The sequence below is a fragment of the Schistocerca nitens genome, chromosome 1 (assembly GCF_023898315.1).
Source record: "Schistocerca nitens isolate TAMUIC-IGC-003100 chromosome 1, iqSchNite1.1, whole genome shotgun sequence".
Classification (NCBI taxonomy): domain Eukaryota; kingdom Metazoa; phylum Arthropoda; class Insecta; order Orthoptera; family Acrididae; genus Schistocerca; species Schistocerca nitens.
In genome coordinates, this window is record NC_064614.1 from 1,007,330,674 (window position 1) to 1,007,355,228 (window position 24,555).

The window sequence follows — 24,555 nt, forward strand, 5'->3', positions numbered from 1 at the left end:
TTTCTTTTCCCCATGTCCTTGACATGAATGCTACCAAGTCTGGTACTCGTAAGGTAATTAGTTTCCATGTTATAACATGTTAAATAGGGAAAGTATAATTATAACCACCCATTATATTGCTAAATGGGTGTTCATAGGATGCTAGTCAGCTTACACATGTGCTACGTTTCTTTAATTCTAACAGTTTATTTGTGAAAATGTATTATGAATGTACTCAGTTTCATATTATTCATGTCTCTGAGGTGAAGAAAGAAGATGCACAAGGGAATTTGGCCAGAGGATCTAGGTAAAACTATACTTGTCCTTTCGCCAAAGAAACACAATGCCACAGAATGTAAAGATTACAGGACTATTAATTTCACAAGTCACACTTGAAATGTTGTGTGCAGGCTTTTACTCAGAAGACTATAAAGAAAAATTGAAGAAAACACTGGACAGCATCAGTTTGGGTTTAGAACAGGAATATGACATACTACTGGATGTTTGAGGATTACAGGACAAAAAGTGCAAGAAGTTAACTGGGTTATGCATATATTTTCTTGACTGAAAAAAGGAGTCTGCCAAAGTGTACTAGAATATCCTCCTGAAGACCTTAAAGGATGTTGGTGTAGACTGGAAAAAGCAGAAAATGCATAAAGGAACTCTACACAAAACAGAAAATGGTAGTGACAGTTGGCAATGAAGAGACAGATGAGACAGGTATCTGAAGAGGTGTTATAGAAGGGAGTTGTTTGTCACCAACAGTTTTCAAGCTTCATGCTGAACATACAAAGCATTAAAAACAAAATGTATAATAGGAGGAGTAGAAGGGACAATGGTAATCAAGAATATAGATGATCAAGTTGTGTTGGCTGAATGAAAAGAAGAACTGTTATTTATGATGCAGAGGATCTTAAAAGTGGGAAAAGAGTAAGGAATTAGGGTAAATGTAAAAAAGACCAATGAATCAGCTGAAATGAAGGTGAAAATACACTCCTGGAAATGGAAAAAAGAACACATTGACACCAGTGTGTCAGACCCACCATACTTGCTCCGGACACTGCGAGAGGGCTGTACAAGCAATAATCACACGCACGGCACAGCGGACACACCAGGAACCGCGGTGTTGGCCGTCGAATGGCGCTAGCTGCGCAGCATTTGTGCACCACCGCCGTCAGTGTCAGCCAGTTTTCCGTGGCATACGGAGCTCCATCGCAGTCTTTAACAATGGTAGCATGCCGCGACAGCGTGGACGTGAACCGTATGTGCAGTTGACGGACTTTGAGCGAGGGCGTATAGTGGGCATGCGGGAGGCCGGGTGGACGTACCGCCGAATTGCTCAACACGTGGGGCGTGAGGTCTCCACAGTACATCGATGTTGTCGCCAGTGGTCGGCGGAAGGTGCACGTGCCCGTCGACCTGGGACCGGACCGCAGCGACGCACGGATACACGCCAAGACCGTAGGATCCTACGCAGTGCCGTAGGGGACCGCACCGCCACTTCCCAGCAAATTAGGGACACTGTTGCTCCTGGGGTATCGGCGAGGACCATTCGCAACCATCTCCATGAAGCTGGGCTATGGTCCCGCACGCCGTTAGGCCGTCTTCCGCTCACGCCCCAACATTGTGCAGCCCGCCTCCAGTGGTGTCGCGACAGGTGTGAATGGAGGGACGAATGGAGACGTGTCGTCTTCAGCGATGAGAGTCGCTTCTGCCTTGGTGCCAATGATGGTCGTATGCGTGTTTGGCACCGTGCAGGTGAGCACCACAATCAGGACTGCATACGACCGAGGCACACAGGGCCAACACCCGGCATCATGGTGTGGGGAGCGATCTCCTACACTGGCCGTACACCACTGGTGATCGTCGAGGGGACACTGAATAGTGCACGGTACATCCAAACCGTCATCGAACCCACCATTCTACCATTCCTAGACCGGCAAGGGAACTTGCTGTTCCAACAGGACAATGCACGTCCGCATGTATCCCGTGCCACACAACGTGCTCTAGAAGGTGTAAGTCAACTACCCTGGCCAGCAAGATCTCCGGATCTGTCCCCCATTGAGCATGTTTGGGACTGGATGAAGCGTTGTCTCACGCGGTCTGCACGTCCAGCACGAACGCTGGTCCAACTGAGGCGCCAGGTGGAAATGGCATGGCAAGCCGTTCCACAGGACTACATCCAGCATCTCTACGATCGTCTCCATGGGAGAATAGCAGCCTGCATTGCTGCGAAAGGTGGATATACACTGTACTAGTGCCGACATTGTGCATGCTCTGTTGCCTGTGTCTATGTGCCTGTGGTTCTGTCAGTGTGATCATGTGATGTATCTGACCCCAGGAATGTGTCAATAAAGTTTCCCCTTCCTGGGACAATGAATTCACGGTGTTCTTATTTCAATTTCCAGGAGTGTACCATTGAAAAAAAAATACTCTGGGGCAAGTAAAATCTTTTAGACATGAAAATAGCTTTGTGATAGAAAACATAAGGTCTTTGGTAGTAGGATACCTATGAATAAAATATCTTCTGAAAAGGTAATGGAAAATATTTGGAATTTTTTTAATGTGGATGTTGAGAAAAATGATGAAAAGAAATGGACTGGCAAAATGATAAATGAAGAAATAGGTCCTAGTTCCAATAACATAAGAGAAAAGAGAACTAGTACAAAAGATAAGAATGGAATACATCTCAGCTGCAACACGCACATCAAAGAAATTGCCTGAAATTAAGTCACCGAAGGAAAGATCAGATGGAGTGCGAGGAGAGGAAGAAGAAGAAATGGTGGGTGGCATTAAAGAGTGATGAAACCAGCAGCAGATTACAGAAAAGGCACACAGCAGATGAAATGAAGGCCACAACAGTATTGTACAATTCATTTTGGTCCTCACCTCAGGTATTAATGAATACCTGCAGGGCAAATATCAGTTGTAGTTATGATTCCTGCTCCTTCCAAACATGAATCCAGCATTTCTACTTTTGTATAATCTCTTTGGATTTATTGCATCATTTCTACTTATTTTACTCAAGGTGAAAATGACTGCTATCAGTAATAAAAACATGAAGTACCCAGTTCTATGCTAACTTTAAACAAAATATGTATTGTACCATATATGTTTCTTTGTCAAAAGTGTTTTAGTGCCAGAATGCTAAGAAAAATAAATGTGAATGATAAAGTGGTCATATTATAACTTAATTATTGTTTCTGATCTTTTTTACAACATAAATCAACTGCAGGTGAAGTACATTTGTGTTTACCATTCACTGCATCCAACCTACTTCCTTCAAATAATAAAGATTACAACATAAGATCAATACTATCTGTTCACATACAACTTCGCTTATGGCTATAATGATCTTTAAATACAGTCAGAGGAAATTATTGGCAGGAATGAAGACAATGGGTATCCAGTTTAAGAGAAGTATAATTTCTGCATATCCAGTTAATGGTTTGGACAACTGGAACAATAAAGAACTGTTCATATCTTCTGTGTATGATGTAACATCCACTGTAAGTAGATTCAGATAGATGCTTCTTTTTCTTTTTCCTGGTCTTATACCACATCTTCACAGGGTTTGGCATGTTAATCTGATTTGGCAATGTTTAGTAGTATAGGGTGGCTGGATGTCCTTCACGTCATTCCTCACTCCTCACCCATACCCTCCCCCCATCCAGAATGGAATCTGTGTACCCCATCTGTTTGTATCTAATGTTATCCCAGGTAGACCAATGTTTGTGAATCATGTAACTGAGGCAAGATGTAGGTATCAACCCAGTATTCACCTAATAAGATACAGAAAAATCCCCTAAAAACCACATCAAGGCTGGGCAGTACAACAGCCTTCATCGGTAATCCACTGGATGGATTCAGTCTGGAGCCACCGTACCTCCCTGAATACAAGAAGCTGCTGACTCACGCGGCTATCGAGGTGGGTCATTTTCGATAGATTCATAATGCACATTTAATCTTCCAATGTCAGCGTAAGAAAGTTAGCTGCTGCCTTCGAGCTGCAGGATTTTTCAGTGGCAGTGAGAGATATTTGGCAGAAGGCCATTTGTCACTTCGACATCAATATATAATCAGATGTATCGCGGCAGCACAGTTACAGATGAATGTAGTAAACTGGTAAGCATCCCAGTGTTTTTTCCCCTTATTTTGATGGACTGTGTACCAATTTCTTCAGTGTACTCTCTATAATTGGTATTAGTTAATATGGTACACAAAAAGGAACTTTTTCTCCTTGGTTTAATCTGATCAGGATCGTAAGTGACAAAGACAATGGTAAAAGTTGTGTTTATAAAATGGTAAAGAAGGTTAAAAGACAAAATGAGGAGAAAAGGGTCCACAACATCCACATAAAGGCTTAAGTAACTGAATACTGAATTTTTTCCAGTTGCAGGGAAGTGAATAAACAGTATGCCCTCCTATCTGAAATATTACATAGGATACTACTTCAATAAAGATGCCAACACTCTGAATATCTTCAATGATAGTTTTGCATAAGACAAAAATAATATTGTTATGGTTTGGTTCTAATTGTCTTCATTTAGCAATATATTCAAGACTGGTTCACCAGCTGCCAGGATGTAGTGACAAATGTTAAACATGTGATCAAAACATCACACATACTGAGAGAAAGAAACAGAGAGAAAAATCTACCTGCCAGGATGTAGTGACAAATCTTAAACATGTGATCAAAACATCACACATACTGAGAGAAAGAAATGGAGAGAGAAAAATGTTATTGGAAAGAAACTGATATGATGTAGTTGATGAATGTGGTAAAGATTTTATAGTTTATTATGCCATTAGTGAGTGATTGTATAAACCCTAGTGTAAGCCTGAGAGGTTTTATAAGACATACAAAATTTTCTGGAAGAGGCACTTTTAACGCCCAAGTACAAATAGTTCCTCAGAAACCCACACCACCATTTATAGAGGTATATTATAGGTTTATAGCTATCAATTACTCAACTAGGAGACACACAGACTGGATGCACCAGCAGTGTGAGAGTCAGTTCTTTCGTTACATGTTTTACAACATAATGACGCAATGAAGATCATCCAATTCTATAAATGACAAACAAATTTACAATTTAATTTTATCCATATTTTGCAGTTGCAGGTGCGACCATACTGAATATTTGAAAGTATACTTAAACACCATCTTCAGTCACTAACACTCTCATTTATGTTTTGTAACTTGTGCATTTCAAGCCCTTTGGATACATCTTAAAGGGGTATCAAATGGTTACATTAATTTTCTTGCTCTTGAGTATGATGATGCTTCACTACAGTGCATTCCTGTTATTAGAATCTTATGTGTTAAATTGTCCACTCAGTAACTGTGCAGTCACCACAGCAGATAGCTAACCAAAGGTGACTGAGTTTGATTCCGAGCCAGGTCAGGGATTTTCTCTGTTCAGGGACCATTTTGTTGTGTCATCTTCATCATTGTTCATTATCACTGACATGCAAGTCATTTAAATAGTATTGCATAAAAATACCTGCACCCAGCAGCAGGGCTGCCTCACATGAGGTGGAGGCCAAGGCCAAGGCGGAGAGGGAGGGAGATGGGGAAGGTTAGCAGAGAGGGAGGGGAAGAGGAGGGGGAGGGGAGGGGAGAGGGAGGGGGAGAGGTAGGGGGAGAGGGAGTGGGGGAAGGGATGGGGAGGAGAGGGAGATGGGGAGGGGAGAGGAGAGGGGGAGGGGAGAGGTTGAGAGGGAGAGAGGGGGAGGGGAGAGGTTGAGGGGGAGAGGAGAGGGGGAGGGGGAGGGGAGAGGTTGAGGGGGAGAGATGGAGAGGGGAGAGGTTGATGGGGAGAGAGGGGGAGGGAGAGAGGGGGAGTGGGAGAGAGGGGGAGTGGGAGGGAGGGGGAGTGGGAGGGAGGGGGAGGGGGGGGAGGGAGGGGGAGTTGGAGAGAGAGGGGAGTGGGAGAGAGAGGGGTGGGAGAGAGAGGGGAGTGGGAGAGAGAGGGGAGTGGGAGAGAGGGGGAGGGAGAGAGGGGGAGGGGGTCGGAGAGAGGGGGGAGAGGGAGAGGGAGAGAGAGGGGGAGAGGGAGTAACTCTATCCCATGTGCCATTTGTGAATGGAACAGTCAAGGGGAGGGGGGATAGAGATATCAGAAGTGTCTTCTGCCACTTGTCAGGTTGCCTGCAGAATACAGGTACACATGTAAATTATAATGAAACAAAAAAATGAAGTGGATACAAACTTTTATTATTTCAGACAAAAGGTCTCCATCCTTACTAACTCCATTGACATCATTAGAAAATCCAAGTTTTTTTAAAACTTCTATTTCTTCCATGAGCTTTGCACGGTCAGCTATTAGGAAAGCAACCTGAAACATGGAATTGCATGATTTATTGCAATATAACAACAAAAACACTAGAAAATTATAATATCATACAGTATTATATACCGAAGTCCCCTACTGCACCTTTTATCTACATTTGAAAGACCGTCTTAAGAACTACTTTATGCATTTCAATACATTTTTTACTAATAAGCAAAGTAATTTATGAGAAAGGATTGTGTATATAATTTATTAGTGCTTAGTCAGACAAGTCATTCACTCATAGATACTTAGTGCTATCCATGTGAAGCCAGGGCAAGTCCCTACTATTATATGTATATAAATACATATGTGCTAGAACCTTCTATCAGAATAAGAAAACACAATGTAATGTAAGTGGGTGGAGAAAAATCTATTCACCAATTGGCAGCAGAAAAAATCATATAAAGGTATTGTAATCTGCAAACATTTGGATCCAGTGGCGCCTTCTTCTTGCAGAAGAGTTAAAGGGAAAGGAAGAGGAGTGAAGGAAAAGAACTGATGAGGTTTATGAAATAGTGAGGTTTATGAAATGGGGAGTTTGGAAAAGTCACCTAGAACCCATGGTTACAGGAGACATACTGGAAGGGATGAGCAAGAAAGACTGATCGTTGGGAGCTGCACCAGATGAGATTTGAAAATGTGATAAGTTAAAGGTGGAAGATACACTAATATGCAAGACAGAGAGCAGTGCCAAAACATCATGCAAGAGTTAACGTAGTTATTTTGGAATAAAACTTTACAATGCTCAGCCAGTGTACATAAAGGAAATAACAGATGACAAAATTTAAAACTGAGCTTAAGAATACTATTTAAGCAAAAGTTTCTATGACATAGATGACTGCTTGAATGTGTGTAAAATTATTGTCTTAACATTATTGTCTTAAAATTATTGTCTTATCTATTTGACAAATATATAAAAATATTATTATTTTACGTAATAGGTGATATATATATATATATATATATATATATATATATATATATATATATATATATATATAATAGAGGGAAACATTCCACGTAGGAAAAATATATCTAAAAACAAAGATGATGTGACTTACCAAATGAAAGTGCTGGCAGGTCGACAGACACACAAACAAACACAAACATACACACAAAATTCAAGCTTTCGCAACAAACTGTTGCCTCATCAGAAAAGAGGGAAGGAGAGGGAAAGACGAAAGGATGTGGGTTTTAAGGGAGAGGGTAAGGAGTCATTCCAATCCCGGGAGCAGAAAGACTTACCTTAGGGGGAAAAAAGGACGGGTATACACTCGCACACACACACATATCCATCCACACATATACAGACACAAGCAGACATATTATATGCTTATGTCTGCTTGTGTCTGTATATGTGTGGATGGATATGTGTGTGTGTGTGCGAGTGTATACCCGTCCTTTTTTCCCCCTAAGGTAAGTCTTTCTGCTCCCGGGATTGGAATGACTCCTTACCCTCTCCCTTAAAACCCACATCCTTTCGTCTTTCCCTCTCCTTCCCTCTTTCCTGATGAGGCAACAGTTTGTTGCGAAAGCTTGAACTTTGTGTGTATGTTTGTGTTTGTTTGTGTGTCTGTCGAGCTGCCAGCACTTTCATTTGGTAAGTCACATCATCTTTGTTTATATATATATATATATATATATCTGGCAGGTCGATAGACACACAAACAAACACAAATATGCACCTCACCAGAGGTGAATGTTTCCCTCTGTTATATATATACAAAGATGATGTGACTTACATCATCTTTGTTTTATATATATATATAAACAAAGATGATGTGACTTACTGAACGAAAGCGCTGGCAGGTCGATAGACACACAAACAAACACAAAGGCACACACAAAATTCAAGCTTTCGCAACAAACTGTTGCCTCATCAGGAAAGAGGGAAGGAGAGGGAAAGACGAAAGGATGTGGGTTTTAAGGGCGAGGGTAATGAGTCATTCCAATCCCGGGAGTGGAAAGACTTACCTTAGGGGGAAAAAAGGACAGGTATACACTCGCACACACACACAAATATCCATCCGCACATACACAGACACAAGCAGACATTTGAAAAGGCAAAGAGTTTGGGCAGAGATGTCAGTCGAGGCGGAACTACAGAGGCAAAGATGTTGTTGAAAGACAGGCGAGGTATGAGCGGCGGCAAATTGAAATTAGCGGAGACTGAGGCCTGGCGGATAACGAGAAGAGAGGATATACTGAAGGGTAAGTTCCCATCTCCGGAGTTCTGACAGGTTGGTGTTAGTGGGAAGTATCCAGATAACCCGGATGGTGTAACACTGTGCCACGATGTGCTGGCCGTGCACCAAGGCATGTTTAGCCACAGGGTGATCCTCATTACCAACAAACACTGTGTGGTGTCACAGCCAGACACCACACGTCCTAGGTGGTAGCTTAAATTGGCCGCGGTCCTGTAGTACATGTCGGACCCGCGTGTCGCCACTGTGTGATCGCAAACCTAGCGCCACCACAAGGCAGGTCTCAAGAGACTGACTCGAACTCAGCCCAGTTGTACGGACGACAGAGCTAGCGACTAGACGTACGAAGCCTTTCTCTCTCATTAGCCGAGAGACAGAATAGCCTTCTGCTAAGTTAATGGCTACGAACTAGCAAGGCGCCATTAGCCTTACAGTGATTGTAATTTGAGTCTCACTTGTGTTCACCATAGAGATGTACAAGAAGAAAATAAAGTTAAGTATTATACCAGCTACATACTTTTCTTCATAGCATTAATTACATATCCTGTTCCAGTACTTCACGCCCGTCTGCGTTAGTCTCGTGTGCTTTTTAAGCCAACTCTATTTACAAGGTGTTGGCCCAGCTGCCGACACATCTCATGGCGACGAGGATGGGAAGGCTCTTGTGTTTTACTTTGCCCTAATTTCTTTGTGTCATGGCTTCGCCACATTCTCCAGATGTACTGTCCGAATTTTATCGCTTGCAGAATCAGCAGACGCAGGCGTTATTGGATGCTCTTGGACAGCTTGTCCAGGGTCAACGTGCGCTGCACACCGATGCGGCCGCCGCCGCTTCATCGCTACCGCCGCCACAACATGCTGTTGCACCTCAATTCAGACCCTTTGATGCAACCCAAGAGACCTGGCAAGAATGGTCTCGCCAGTTCGACTTCCACCTAGCAGCCTACAGAATTCAAGGTAATGAGCGGCAGCCGTTTTTGCTTTCTTGTGTCGGTGTGTCCACCTACCGAGTGATAGTGAAGTTGTTTCCCCGACGCGACGTAGCAACTCTGTCCTACGAAGAACTTTTGTCTGCTTTAGATGCCTATTTCAAGGAAACAGTAAATGTCGTTGCAAAAAGGTATACGTTCTTTCGTACAAAACGTACGGCTGGTCAGACTAATAGGGAGTGGGTTGCGACATTGCAAGGACTTACTAGGGATTGTGACTTTCAATGCGAATGTGGACTTCCTTATTCAGATACTATGGTGCGTGATGCAATAGCACAGAACGTTTCTGATGTTCACATACGGGAACAGATTTTGAAACTAGTTAATCCCTCCCTTCAACAAGTGATAGACATATTGGACAGGCAAGACACACTTGACTTTGCTCAGGACTCATTTGCAACTTCGCCAGCAGTGTGTCACGTTAACCGGCCCGCTGCACAGGACGCTAGGCGGCCCTCGCGCCCGTCAGCGCAGCGGCAGCCTAGCTCGCACACACGTGCGCCGCGTAAGCAAGCTAATGCAGTGAAATCATGCCCGCGGTGTGCAACTCGACATTCGCGTGAAAATTGCCCGTCACGCCAAGCTATTTGCTTTTACTGTCATAAGAAAGGACATGTCCAAAGTGTTTGCCAGAAAAAGCTCAGATCAGACACTCCCACTAACTCCAGGCCCTTTGCTTCGCGCCGGAATGCGAACGCGCCTTTCGCCAGTTGAAATCGGCGTTACTTTCAAATACTTGCCTTACGCCGTTCAATCCCCAGAAACCCCTTTTGTTGATGGTAGATGCATCGGATTTCGGGATCGGTGCTGTGCTTGCGCACAAAGATGGATCGCATGATCGCCCTATTGCCTTTGCGTCAAAATTGCTCTCCTCTGCGCAAAGAAATTATTCACAGATAGAGAAAGAGGCTTTAGCTCTCGTGTTTGGTGTTACTAAGTTTCACGATTTCTTGTATGGTCGTCACTTTACCATCATCACGGACCACAAACCTTTGACATCGCTTTTTCATCCGAACAAGCCTGTACCTCCACGTACAGCGCAGAAATTCATTCGCTGGTCTATTTTCCTCTCGCAGTACCGCTACGATATCTTGTATCGGTCCACTGCTCGGCACGGAAACGCTGATGCGTTGTCCCGTTTGCCTGTTGCTGAGGATAAAGCATTTGATTCTTCCGAACTTGCTTGCATGTTCATTGATGCGGAAACCGATGACTTGGTCGCATCGTTTCCGATTGATTTTCATCGTGTCGCTACAGCCACGGCAGCTGACCCTGTCCTTGCTACTGTTTTGCGTTTTGTTGCTACGCAATGGCCCTTGTCCAAGTCACGGATCGAGGATCCGCTGGTTCGCCGATTTTTTGCTCACAAGGAGAGACTTTTTGTACGACGTGGTGTTTTGTTGTTGCGTTCTGATAATGATCAGTCCCGAGTCGTGGTCCCACGTTCGTTACAGTCCGCTGTCTTACGGCTTCTTCACCAAGGACATTGGGGTATAGTGCACACGAAACAACTTGCTCGTCAGCACTGTACTTGGTTCGGAATCGATGCTGCGATTACGAATATGTGCTCCTCTTGCGTGGCGTGTGCCGAACAACAATCCGCACCGCCGCGGAAATTCTTTGCATGGTCGAAAGCCACTTCCCCTTGGCAACGCTTGCACATCAATTTTGCTGGTCCATTCTGGAATGCTCGTTGGTTGGTTGTGGTCGATGCTTTCAGTAATTTTCCTTTTGTTGTCCGGATGTCTTCCACGACGTCTTCTGCCACAATCCAAGCCTTGTCTGCTATCTTTTGCATTGAAGGTCTCCCGCAGACTATTGTTTCCGACAATGGCCCACAATTCATGTCCGCAGAATTTCAGTCCTTCTGCAAGGCCAATGGTATTAAACATCTGACATCTGCGCCGTTTTCGCCTCAGTCAAACGGTGCCGCGGAACGATTGGTCCAGACTTTCAAGTCACAGATGTTGAAATTGAAAGAGTCGCATTCTCGGGAGGACGCATTATTGCTCTTTTTGTCCTTGTATCGCTCTCAGCCCCGCGATGGTCGCTCGCCGGCTGAGTTGCTCCATGGTCGTTCTCATCGAACCTTGATGTCTTTGCTGCATCCGCCGCATCAGGTTCCTGTGCAGCGGCAGACTCCTGCTTTTGCTCCTGGCGACGTTGTCTTCTATCGCACCTATCGTGGTTCATGGCGTTGGCTCGCAGGGCGCATTCTTCGCTGCCTCGGCCGCGCGATGTATTTGGTTTTGGGGGCCTCTGGTGAGGTGCGTCGGCATCTCAATCAGATGCGCCTCTGTCGTCGCCTGGGTTCTGCCGCTCCCCGTCTGCTTTCAGCGACGGAGCCGTCAGGTCAGCGCCCTGGGGACCCATCTACTGGCTCGCCTCATCCCCAGGTGTTACCGACGCTGCCTTCCATTTTGCCTCATGGCGTCGCGCCGCCGCCGCAGCCGCCGCAGCCGCCTCCGGCGCCGCCCGCAGTGGACGCTTCGCTGCAGCCGCCACGCACCTCCATGGGTCTCGCGCCGCCGATCGCTTCCCGTGCCCAGCTGTCCTCCGCCATGGAACTCTTGCCCGCTCCGGACCAGATGTAGTCATCGCGCGTCGGATTCTCCGACCACATGGAGGTCGACCCTTCGGCCCCTCCTGTCTCTTTACGGGCGCATACACTGCATGTTGACGTGCACCCTGGACTAGGTTTTCAGGCGTTTCCTAGCTCCCCTCGGACCGAATGGCCGGGTGCGGGTGGCACAGCCTCGCCTGTTGTTAGGCTCCCCACCTCATCGCATATGTCAACATGGGGTCCTCCCCACGGCGGGCGGAAGCCTTTATCTCACGACCATTCGCCGATTTGCGGGGGAGGAATGTGGTGTCACAGCCAGACACCACACGTCCTAGGTGGTAGCTTAAATCGGCCGCGGTCCTGTAGTACATGTCGGACCCGCGTGTCGCCACTGTGTGATCGCAAACCTAGCGCCACCACAAGGCAGGTCTCGAGAGACTGACTCGAACTCAGCCCAGTTGTACGGACGACAGAGCTAGCGACTAGACGTACGAAGCCTTTCTCTCTCATTAGCCGAGAGACAGAATAGCCTTCCGCTAAGTTAATGGCCACGAACTAGCAAGGCGCCATTAGCCTTACAGTGATTGTAATTTGAGTCTCACTTGTGTTCACCATAGAGATGTACAAGAAGAAAATAAAGTTAAGTATTATACCAGCTACATACTTTTCTTCATAGCATTAATTACGTATCCTGTTCCAGTACTTCACGCCCGTCTGCGTTAGTCTCGCGTGCTTTTTAAGCCACCTCTATTTACAAGGTGTTGGCCCAGCTGCCGACACATCACACTGTCTGCCTGTGTCCATTCATGCAAATGGACAGTTTGTTGCTGGTCATTCCCACATAGAAAGCTTCACAGTGTAGGCAGGTCAGTTGGTAAATCACGTGGGTGCTTTCACACGTGGCTCTGCCTTTGATCGTGTACACCTTCCGGGTTACAGGACTGGAGTAGGTGGTGGTGGGAGGGTGCATGGGACAGGTTTTACACCGGGGGCGGTTACAAGGGTAGGAGCCAGAGGGTAGGGAAGGTGGTTTGGGGATTTCATAGGGATGAACTAACAGGTTACGAAGGTTAGGTGGATGGTGGAAAGACACTCTTGGTGGAGTGGGGAGGATTTCATGAAGGATGGATCTCATTTCAGGGCAGGATTTGAGGAAGTCGTATCCCTGCTGGAGAGCCACATTCAGAGTCTGATCCTGTCCCGGAAAGTATCCTGTCACAAGTGGGGCACTTTTGTGGTTCTTCTGTGGGAGGTTCTGGGTTTGAGGAGATGAGGAAGTGGCTCTGGTTATTTGCTTCTGTACCAGGTCGGGAGGGTAGTTGAGGGATGCGAAAGCTGTTTTCAGGTTGTTGGTGTAATGGTTCAGGGATTCCGGACTGGAGCAGTTTCATTTGCCACGAAGACCTAGGCTGTAGGGAAGGACCGTTTGATGTGGAATGGGTGGCAGCTGTCATAATGCAGGTACTGTTGCTTGTTGGTGGGTTTGATGTGGACGGACGTGTGAAGCTGGCCATTGGACAGGTGGAGGTCAACGTCAAGGAAAGTGGCATGGAATTTGGAGTAGGACCAGGTGAATCTGATGGAACCAAAGGAGTTGAGGTTGGAGAGGAAATTCTGGAGTTCTTCTTCACTGTGAGTCCAGATCATGAAGATGTCATAAATAAATCTGTACCAAACTTGGGGTTGGCAGGCCTCGGTAACCAAGAAGGCTTCCGCTAAGCGACCCATGAATAGGTTGGCGTACGAGGGGGCCATCCTGGTGCCCATGGCTGTTCCCTTTAATTGTTGGTATGTCTGGCCTTCAAAAGTGAAGAAGTTGTGGGTCAGGATGAAGCTGGCTAAGGTAATGAGGAAAGAGGTTTTTGGTAGGGTGGCAGGTGATCGGCGTGAATGGAAGGGCTCCATCGCAGCGAGGCCCTGGACGTGCGGAATATTTGTGTATAAGGAAGTGGCATCAATGGTTACAAGGATGGTTTCCAGGGGTTACAGACTGGGTAGGGATTCCAGGCGTTCGAGAAAGTGGTTGGTATCTTTGATGAAGGATGGGCGACTGCATGTAATGGGTTGAAGGTGTTGATCTATGTAGGCAGAGATATGTTCTGTGGGGGCTTGGTAGCCAGCTACAATGGGACGGCCGGGATGATTGGGTTTGTGAATTTTAGGATGAAGGTAGAAGGTAGGGTTGCGGGGTGTTGGTGGGGTCAGGAGGTTGATGGAGTCAGGTGAAAGGTTTTGTAGGGGGCCTAAGGTTCTGAGGATACCTTGAAGCTCCGCCTGGACATCAGGAATGGGATTACCTTGGCAAACTTTGTATGTAGTGTTGTCTGAAAGCTGACGCAGTCCCTCAGCCACATACTCCCGACGATCAAGTATCACGGTTGTGGAACCCTTGTCCGCCGGAAGAATGACGATGGACCGGTCAGCCTTCAGATCACGGATAGCCTGGGCTTCAGCAGTGGTGATGTTGGGAGTAGGATTAAGGTTTTTTAAGAAGGATTGAGAGGCAAGGCTGGAAGTCAGAAATTCCTGGAAAGTTTGGAGAGGGTGATTTTGAGGAAGAGGAGGTGGGTCCCGCTGTGACGGAGGACGGAACTGTTCCAGGCAGGGTTCCATTTGGTTAGTGTCTTGGGGAGTTGGACCATTAGGAGTAGGATTAGGATCATTTTTCTTTGTGGCAAAGTGATATTTCCAGCAGAGAGTACGGGTGTAGGATTGTAAATCTTTGACAAGGGCTGTTTGGTTCAATCTGGGAGTGGGGCTGAAGGTGAGGCCTTTGGATAGGACAGAGGTTTCGGATTGGGAGAGAGGTTTGGAGGAAAGGTTAACTACTGAATTAGGGTGTTGTGGTTCCAGATTGTGTTGATTGGAATTTTGAGGTTTTGGGGGGAGTGGAGCTGGAAGTGGGAGATTGAGTAGATGGGAGAGACTGGGTCTGTGTGCAATGAGAGGAGGTTGAGGTTTGCTGGAAAGGTTGTGAAGGGTGAGTGAGTTGCCTTTCCGGAGATGGGAAACCAGGAGATTGAATAGTTTTTTGAGGTGGAGGGTGGCATGCTGTTCTAATTTGCGATTGGCCTGTAGGAGGATGCTCTGGACAGCCGGTGTGGATGTGGGAGAGGAAAGATTGAGGACTTTTATTAAGGATAGGAGTTGACGGGTGTGTTCATTGGCTGAGTTGATGTGTAGGCCAATCGCAATATGGAAGCGTAATCTGGCTAGGGCGAAGGATTGTTTGCGGAGGGAATGTAAATAAAACTTAATGGGGTCGTTGTGGGGGTGTTGTGAGGGTGACATGGTATTAGAAGGTGGAAAGTGTAACATGAGGCTGAAAATAAAAATATATGGGGAGAGATAAAGGTGAACTGGAATGTAACTGGAGATCTGGTGTGAAAAAGGCGAAAAGGTGTTGGTTACAGCTGGGCTATGTTGGACTTGGGTTGGTAGACAACGATGTGCACAAAGGTTAGGTGGTTGTGGTGCCGCCAAAACACGTTAAAGGACGGAGAAATTCGGGAAAATTTCGAAAAAACTGCGTGTAATGTATTAAAAGGAGTGGTTTTGTGGTGGCAGATTATGGAAATGAGGCTAACAATTGTCTGACGAAGAAATAATGACGTTAAAACCTGTGGGAAGCGGCTAAAAATTATCAGTGATGTGGGAAAAACGGAAATGGAAATAAAGCGAAAGTTATTAGAAATAGCCGAAATGGTTGTTTAAAAGGTGAAAGGAACTGTTTGTGAACTAGAAACGGTGGATTTTATAGCAGCGGTAGTGTTGAAAGCGGCAAAAAAAATTTTTTGGTTATGGTTTGGAAGTGGGTTACGTATTATTGAGTATATATAGGCGGGATAAAATTGTATAGCAGATTACGGTAAAAAGGAGAAGGTGAATACAAAGTGAAACTACTGGCAAAAAGACAAAGAGAAAATAAGACGACAGGAAAGATTTCGAAATGCAACAGTGACAATAATAAATGTAATTGTTGGGTTCAAATTAATGATATTAATATAATAGAGGGAAACACAAACCCACCAACAAGCAACAGTACCTCCATTATGACAGCTGCCACCCATTCCACATCAAACGGTCCCTTCCCTACAGCCTAGGTCTTCGTGGCAAACGAGTCTGCTCCAGTCCGGAATCCCTGAACCATTACACCAACAACCTGACAACAGCTTTCGCATCCCGTAACAACCCTCCCGACCTGGTACGGAAGCAAATAACCAGAGCCACTTCCTCATCCCCTCAACCCCAGAACCTCCCACAGAAGAACCACAAAAGTGCCCCACTTGTGACAGGATACTTTCCGGGACTGGACCAGACTCTGAATGTGGCTCTCCAGCAGGGATACGACTTCCTCAAATCCTGCCCCGAAATGAGATCCATCCTTCGTGAAATCCTCCCCACTCCACCAAGAGTGACTTTCTGCCATCCACCTAACCTTCGTAACCTGTTAGTTCATCCCTATGAAATCCCCAAACCACCTTCCCTACCCTCTGGCTCCTATCCTTGTAACAGCCCCCGGTGTAAAACCTGTCCCATGCACCCTCCCACCACCACCTACTCCAGTCCTGTAACCCGGAAGGTGTACACGATCAAAGGCACAGCCACGTGTGAAATCACCCACGTGATTTACCAACTGACCTGCCTACACTGTGATGCATTCTATGTGGGAATGACCAGCAACAAACTGTCCATTCGCATGAATGGACACAGGCAGACAGTGATTGTTGGTAATGAGGATCACCCTGTGGCTAAACATGCCTTGGTGCACGGCCAGCACATCTTGGCACAGTGTTACACCGTCCGGGTTATCTGGATACTTCCCACCAACACCAACCTATCCTAACTCCGGAGATGGGAACTTGCTCTTCAATATATCCTCTCTTCCCGTTACCCACCAGGCCTCAATCTCCGCTAATTTCAAGTTTCTGCCACTCATACCTCACCTGTCATTCAACAACATCTTTGCTTCTGCACTTCCGCCTCGACTGACATCTCTGTCCAAACTCTTTGTCTTTAAATATGTCTGCTTGTGTCTGTATATGTGTGGATGGATATGTGCGTGTGTGCGAGTGTATATCTGTCCTTTTTTCCTCCTAAGGTAAGTCTTTCCGCTCCCGGGATTGGAATGACTCCTTACCCTCTCCCTTAAAACCCACATCCTTTCGTCTTTCCCTCTCCTTCCCCTCTTTCCTGATGAGGCAACAGTTTGTTGCGAAAGCTTGAATTTTGTGTGTGTGTTTGTGTTTGTTTGTGTGTCTATCGACCTGCCAGCGCTTTCGTTCGGTAAGTCACATCATCTTTGTTTTTAGATATATTTTTCCCACGTGGAATGTTACAAAGATGATGTGACTTACCAAATGAAAGTCCTGGCAGGTCGACAGACACACAAACAAACACAAACATACACACAAAATTCAAGCTTGTTTGTGTGTCTGTCGACCTGCCAGGACTTTCATTTGGTAAGTCACATCATCTTTGTTTTTAGATATATTTTTCCTACGTGGAATGTTTCCCTCTACTATAATCTCTGCCCAAACTCTTTGTCTTTAAATGTGTCTGCTTGTGTCTGTATATGTGTGGATGGATATGTGTGTGTGTGTGCGAGTGTATACCCATCCTTTTTTCCCCCTAAGGTAAGTCTTTCCGCTCCCGGGATTGGAATGACTCCTTACCCTCTCCCTTAAAACCCACATCCGTTCGTCTTTCCCTCTCCTTCCCTCTTTCCTGTTGAGGCAACAGTTTGTTGCGAAAGCTTGAATTTTGTGTGTATGTTTGTGTTTGTTTGTGTGTCTGTCGACCTGCCAGGACTTTCATTTGGTAAGTCACATCATCTTTGTTTTTAGATATATTTTTCCTACGTGGAATGTTTCCCTCTACTATAACCATATATATATATATATGCGACTTACCAAACGAAAGTGCTGGCAGGTGGATAGACACACAAAGAAACACAAACATACACACAAAAAAAAATTCAGGCTTTCGCAACCAACGGTTGTACTCCCTTTGATATTATATCTCTTGCCATCCCCAAGTTAAATTTCCCATGTTGCTATTTATAACCCCATGTCACTATCCTTGATATTGACCCCACCCAAACCAAGTATCAGTATACACTTCCTTTCACATTAAAACTACACAACAGTACTTACATTTTGACAGTTGCCATCCTTCCCATGTCAAACATTTCCTCCTATAAAGCCTTGGAAGTCAAGGTAAACATGTTTGTTCAGTGCAGAATCTTTAAACAACACACTACCATTCTCATCTGAGCCTTCACCGGATATAATTACTCCATCAGCCAAATTCAAAAGCAGATTTCCTGGGCCATCACATCCAGAATTGGTATTGCTGGGGTTGTGAAGCAGCTGAATGGGTTGAAAATAAATAAATCGCCAGGTCCTGATGGGATTCCAATTCGGTTTTACAGAGAGTACTCTACTGCATTGGCTCCTTACTTAGCTTGCATTTATCGCAAATCTCTTGCCCAATGTAAAGTCCCGAGTGACTGGAAAAAAGCGCAGGTGATGCCTGTATATAAGAAGGGTAGAAGGACGGATCCTCAAAATTACAGACCAATATCCTTAACATCAGTTTGTTGCAGGATTCTCGAACATATTCTCAGTTCAAATATAATGAATTTCCTTGAGACAGAGAAGTTGCTGTCCATGCATCAACACGGCTTTAGAAAGCATCGCTCCTGCGAAAGGCAACTTGCCCTTTTTTCACATGATATCTTGCGAACCATGTATGAAGGGTATCAGACTGATGCAATATTCCTTGACTTCCGGAAAGCGTTTGACTCAGTGCCCCACTGCAGACTCCTGACTAAGGTACGAGCATATGGAATTGGTTCCAAAGTATGTGAGTGGCTCGAAGACTTCTTAAGTAATAGAACCCAGTACATTGTCCTCGATGGTGTGTGTTCATCGGAGGTGAGGGTATCATCTGGAGTGCCCCAGGGAAGTGTGGTAGGTCCGCTGTTGTTTTCTATCTACATAAATGATCTTTTGGATAGGGTGGATAGCAATGTGCGGCTGTTTGCTGATGATGCTGTGGTGTTTGGGAAGGTGTCATCGTTGAGTGACTGTAGGAGGATACGAGATGACTTGGACAGGATTTGTGATTGGTGTAAAGAATGCATTTAAAGCACAATTTCTGCTCTCTAAAACACACAGCATTCCATGGTAATATGCAGTTGTGGTTGCTGAAAATGCCCACAGAGTATTGTAATACAGGACTGTAATACCAACTAATATCGATATTGGAAAAATTGAGTTTGTAGATTGGAGTTCAGTCACTGATGACTGAATTTCCTCACATTTCCGTATTGAAATGGTATGCAAATGACAGGCATTACCTTTTGGCCTACGCTATTTGGCCAAAGGTGGAGTACATCAGTTGCTGATTCAGGTTCTTTTTGTAGTTTGAACTATTCTGATAGTTCTCATTCGATTTCTGCAATCCGTTCAGTCGACAAATGACCATATGCTTATTTGGTGTGACGTCACATGTGTTGGACTGCTGCTGAAACTGCTCATCAATATTTTATAACGTTTTAGTCTTCAGTTACTTATTTTAAAGTTTATTTGTGTTAATATTTGTTGTAAAAGTAACTTATTACTGGATTTTCATTAATATAAGTCTTTCTTCCTGTGTTATTGTGTCGAGTGGTCTGTTATTCATGAGTGTGCTTACGTCGTTCTTCTAAGCTTCACACCTCAGTAGTGTGTTTACATTTTGCAGCATGCAGTGCAGCTGTAGCGGTTATAATGCTACATACTGGCAAAGTTATTTGTGCATAGTTATACAGTTATTAAATTTAATAGTTTTCAGCAGTGTTTCGTGCTGTTTGTGGCAAAATAATGATTTAATAAACTTTTGGAAACATACGCTCACTGTGTTTTTTGGAGTTTTCTGTGCATTGAAGTCATTTAGTAAATTTCATGCTTTAATTTTCAGCGTTTCTTATTGTTTCTAGTGAAATATTCCAGTAAAATTTTCATTCAGTGTTTTAACTTTGTTGAATGTTCCAGTGGCCATTTTAATTTTTGGTTTTAGCTAATACTTTTGTGAAGTTTTGTTGGTATTGGTATTAGCTGTGGTGCAGTAGTATTAATACAAGTAGTTGCTTCCTTAGTAGACAAGGAATTTCGAGACCACTATTGTTAGTTCTATAAATAGTTCTACTGGTGTAACTGAACTTTGGTAACGTAGACATATAGTTTTTTTGGTAACTGTAAAATTTTACCATGAGTGAGAAGTGTGGCTTCTGTCATAGGTTTGTGAATAGTGGACTACAGTGTGGGATTTGTTCAAAGTATTTTCATTGGGGGGAATGCAGTGGGGAAGTCAGTGGGCATTCTAGCGAGATACTCTCCTGGCAATGTAGAATCTGTAGTAGAAATAAGTTGATAAAGGAGCAGGTGCGTAAGATTTGCGCCCTTCCGGTGCACTTACAATGCGCAAAGGAGGAACTAGATAGGTTGAGGAGGGTGAAGGGTGTTGGGGAATGGGATATGGCAGTTGGCAAGAAGGTAGCTAGGAAGAGGAGGTATTCAGACAGTCCATAGATGTGTCACAGCAATGAACTGAACAGATATTTTAATGTTGTGCAGGGGCAGTTGAACTTAGTGAAACTAAACTTCTAATTGTTGTTGTTTATAGGACCCCTAACTTTGACTTTGGAGCATTTCTGCTAAAGCTAGAAAGGGTTCTTGATTCACTTTTTAAGAAGTACCAGGAATTAGTTACATGTGGTGACTTCAATATAAATTTTGTATATGATGATGCAAGAAAAAGGATGTCTGTAGATCTCTTAAATTCATATGATCTGATGCAGACTGTGTTTTTTTTCAACTAGGGTGCAGGGGAACAGTAGCACAGTCATAGACAATACTTTTATTCATTCTTCATTACTAGATGGGAATTCTGTTAGTGAAGGGGTGGATTGCCTTTCAGACCATGATGCACAAATTTTAACACTAAAAGACTTTAGTACTCAAACAAATGTCACATTCAATTACAAACTATGTAGGAAAGTTAATCCAACAGCAATAGAGAGTTTTTTAAACCTTGTCAAGGAACAAGAGTGGCAGGATGTTTATAGTGCTGATAACATTGATGATAAATACAATGCTTTCCTGAACACATTTCTCATGATCCTTGAGAGCTGCTTTCCATTAGAACGTTCTAAACTTGGTACAAGCAGTAACAGGCAGCCTGGGTGGCTGACTAGTGGGATAAGGATATCATGTAGCACAAAGTGGGAATTATATCAAAATGTTAGAAGTAGCCCATTACAAACAGTACTGTAAGGTGATTAAAACCGTTATTAGGAAGGCAAAGAGTATGTGGTATGCAAACGGAATAGCTAATTCACAGGATAAAATTAAAACCATATGGTCAGTTGTGACGGAAGTGTCTGGTCAGCAGCAAAAGGTTGATGATACAAAGTCAGTTCACAGTAAAAATATTTCTGTTACTGATAAATCAGATATATGTGCAGTATTTAACAATCATTTTTTGAGCATTGTTGGTGAATTAAATAAAAATTTATCATAACATATATAAATTTATCATATAACATTCTTGGCAAATGCCTTTCTGAGATTGATGTCTGAAATACTCCTCTGTGATACAGACAAGAGGGAAATTGAGTCAATCACAGAAGACTAAGGACTCTCGTGGTTATAATGGAGTGCCTAGCAGCATATTAAAGTACTGTGCTGCAACATGTTAGCCCTGTATTTAGCCATATTTGTTATTTTTCCTTTAGGAATGGTCAGTTTCCTCAATGATTAAAATACTCAATAGTAAAGCCGCTTTATAAAAAGGGAGAAGGGGATAATGTAGATAATTTTAGATCTATTTCTATGCCATCAGTGTTTGCAAAAGTTATTGAAAAGGCTGTGTATGTAAGGATAATTGATCATTTTATATCACACAATTTGCTATCAAATGTACAGTTTGGCTTCAGAAGTCATTTAACAACTGAAAATGCTATACTCTCTTTTCTCTGTGAGATACTGGATGGGTTAAACAAAAGGTTTCGAATGCTATGCATATTTTGTGATTTAACTAAGGCATTTGATTGTGCCAATCACAAAATATTGCTCCAGAAGTTGGACCATTACGGAATACAGGAAGTAGCTCACAACCTACTTTAGCAGCAGACAGCAAAAGGTCATTATTCACAACATCGAGAATGGCTGTGATGTGAGGTCTGAGTGGGGTACAGTCAAGTGGGGGGGGGGGGGGGGGGGGGTGCCCCAGGGATCAGTGTTTGGGCCACTCCTGTTCCTTATTTATATAAATGATACCCCCTCTAGTATTTTGAGTAACACTAAAATATTTCTGTTTGCTGATGACACTAGCGTGGTAGTAAAGGATGTTGTCTGCAACATTGGCTTGGTTTCAAATAGTGTATTTCATGACCTAAGTTCATGGCTTGTAGAAAATAAACTAACACTAAATCACAGTTAAGACTCAGTTTTTACAGTTTCTAATACATAATTCAACAAAACCACATGTTTTAATTTCATAGAATGGGCGTATGATTAGTGAAACTTAACAGTTCAAATTTCTGGGTGTTCAGATAGATAGTATGCTGTTGTGGAAAGCCCACATTCAGGATCTTGTTCAAAGACTTAATGCTGCCATTTTTACTATTCGAATGGTATCTGAAGCGAGTGATCGTTCGACATGAAAATTAGTCTACTTTGCTTATTTTCATTTGCTTATGTCATATGATTTATATTTTGGGATAACTCTTGCCATTGTAAAAGGATATTTTTGGCTCAGAAATGGGTGGTTCGGGCAATAAGTGGTGTAAGCTCACAAACCTCTAGTTGACCCCTGTTTACGAGTCTGGGTATTTTGACATTGGCCTCTCATTTCTTGATAACAATGTTGGCTTACTCCCAAGAATAAGCAGCTTTCACTCAGTTAATACTTGACAGAAATCAAACCTGCATTTGGATCGGACTTTCTTAACTCTTGTGCAGAAACGTGTGAAGTATACTGCTGCATCCATTTTCAATAAGTTACCACTCGAATTCAAAAATCTTAGCAGTAATCCACGTGCTTCAAATCGAAACTGAAGAGTTTCCTCGTGGGTCATTCCTTCTATTCTGTCGAGGAGTTCTTTGAAAAATTAAGCTGATCCTTCTTGTATTGTTGATTGCATTGACTTAAACTTATGGACTGACTTTTTTTGGGTTCATAAACATTTCATTTTTATCTGTTATTACTTTTATGTTGTAGTTTCATGTACTGACACATTCCATGACCTTGGAGATTTGCTCCTCAATTTGGTCCTACGGAACTTGACGTGTAAATAAATGAAATGTTGGTCATTTGGTGGTGGTGGTGGTGGTGGTTAGTGTTTAATGTCCCGTCGACAACGAGGTCATTAGAGACGGAGCGCAAGCTCGGGTTAGGGAAGGATTGGGAAGGAAATCGGCCGTGCCCTTTAAAAGGAACCATCCCGGTATTTGCCTGAAACGATTTAGGGAAATCACGGAAAACCTAAATCAGGATGGCCGGAGACGGGATTGAACCGTCATCCTCCCGAATGCGAGTCCAGTGTGCTAACCACTGCGCCACCTCGCTCGGTGTTGGTCATTTGCATTTGCCTCTTGGCCAGGTGTGAAACAAATTGTTCTCTCCAATTTAGATGCCAATTTAATAATGGTCCCATGAACCTTCATCACCATTTAGCTTCTCCAACTAATCACCTAGGCGATACATCCTACAATGCTAAACAGCTCACTGTCTTTCCTGTAGGTAAGACTTCTAGATGCAATAACCATATTTTGGTAACTACTGATAAAATTTTGAATGATTCCATGGATGGCCATAAGAGGCCAAGAGCAAAAACTCAGTCAGCTTCCCTCAGTATGAGAGAAGTGTTTTTAGGAATTATGGAGATCCAAATAAGTCAGCAACAAGAATATACAATGCAAACGGGACTATATAGGAGAACTGCCACCAGAAAACAATTATTATGTGGTATCTCTCATATCTTAATCATGTTTGTAGGTTAAAGGACTAGAAAACATAAATGGATACATAATTGCAAGGATAAAAATGAAAAAAAAAAGAAAAAACCTTCAGTGTAGTTCAAATGTCACAGTATATCATAGGCACAAATGCAAAAATTTCTTAAAAAATCACAAATGACCATCCAAAGCTTATCCCCAGGAGGTGGAATTCTCAGTGTTGCTGACAGAAGCACTTAAAATATAACATTGGACTTCTAGATTTTGGAACAAAGGGAAGGAAAGAGTAATTGGTAAGCTGAGGCTGGAAAAGGATAGGAGTACTTCACTTAGACATTAGGTTAAGAGGGAAGCACCTATTGTTAGGGGGAAGGAATGCAAAGATGAAAGTTGGCGCATAGGAGTCTGCTAAACTGGGATGTCTACAATGTCTATCGCCACAGTAGGAAGTAAAAAGTTAGGGTTTCAGATCAGGAG

General features: G+C 43.8%; 1 protein-coding gene across 1 annotated transcript in view; it reads right to left on the reverse strand.

Annotated features, from left to right (window-relative positions):
* The window catches only part of LOC126195495 (MAP7 domain-containing protein 1-like), a 279,241-nt gene that overhangs the window by 172,052 nt on the left and 82,634 nt on the right, over positions 1-24,555 (reverse strand). Inside the window, exon 4 of the mRNA XM_049934126.1 lies at positions 6,195-6,320. Within this exon, the coding sequence (XP_049790083.1) occupies positions 6,195-6,320 (126 nt within the window). The remainder of the gene's footprint in view (positions 1-6,194; positions 6,321-24,555) is intronic.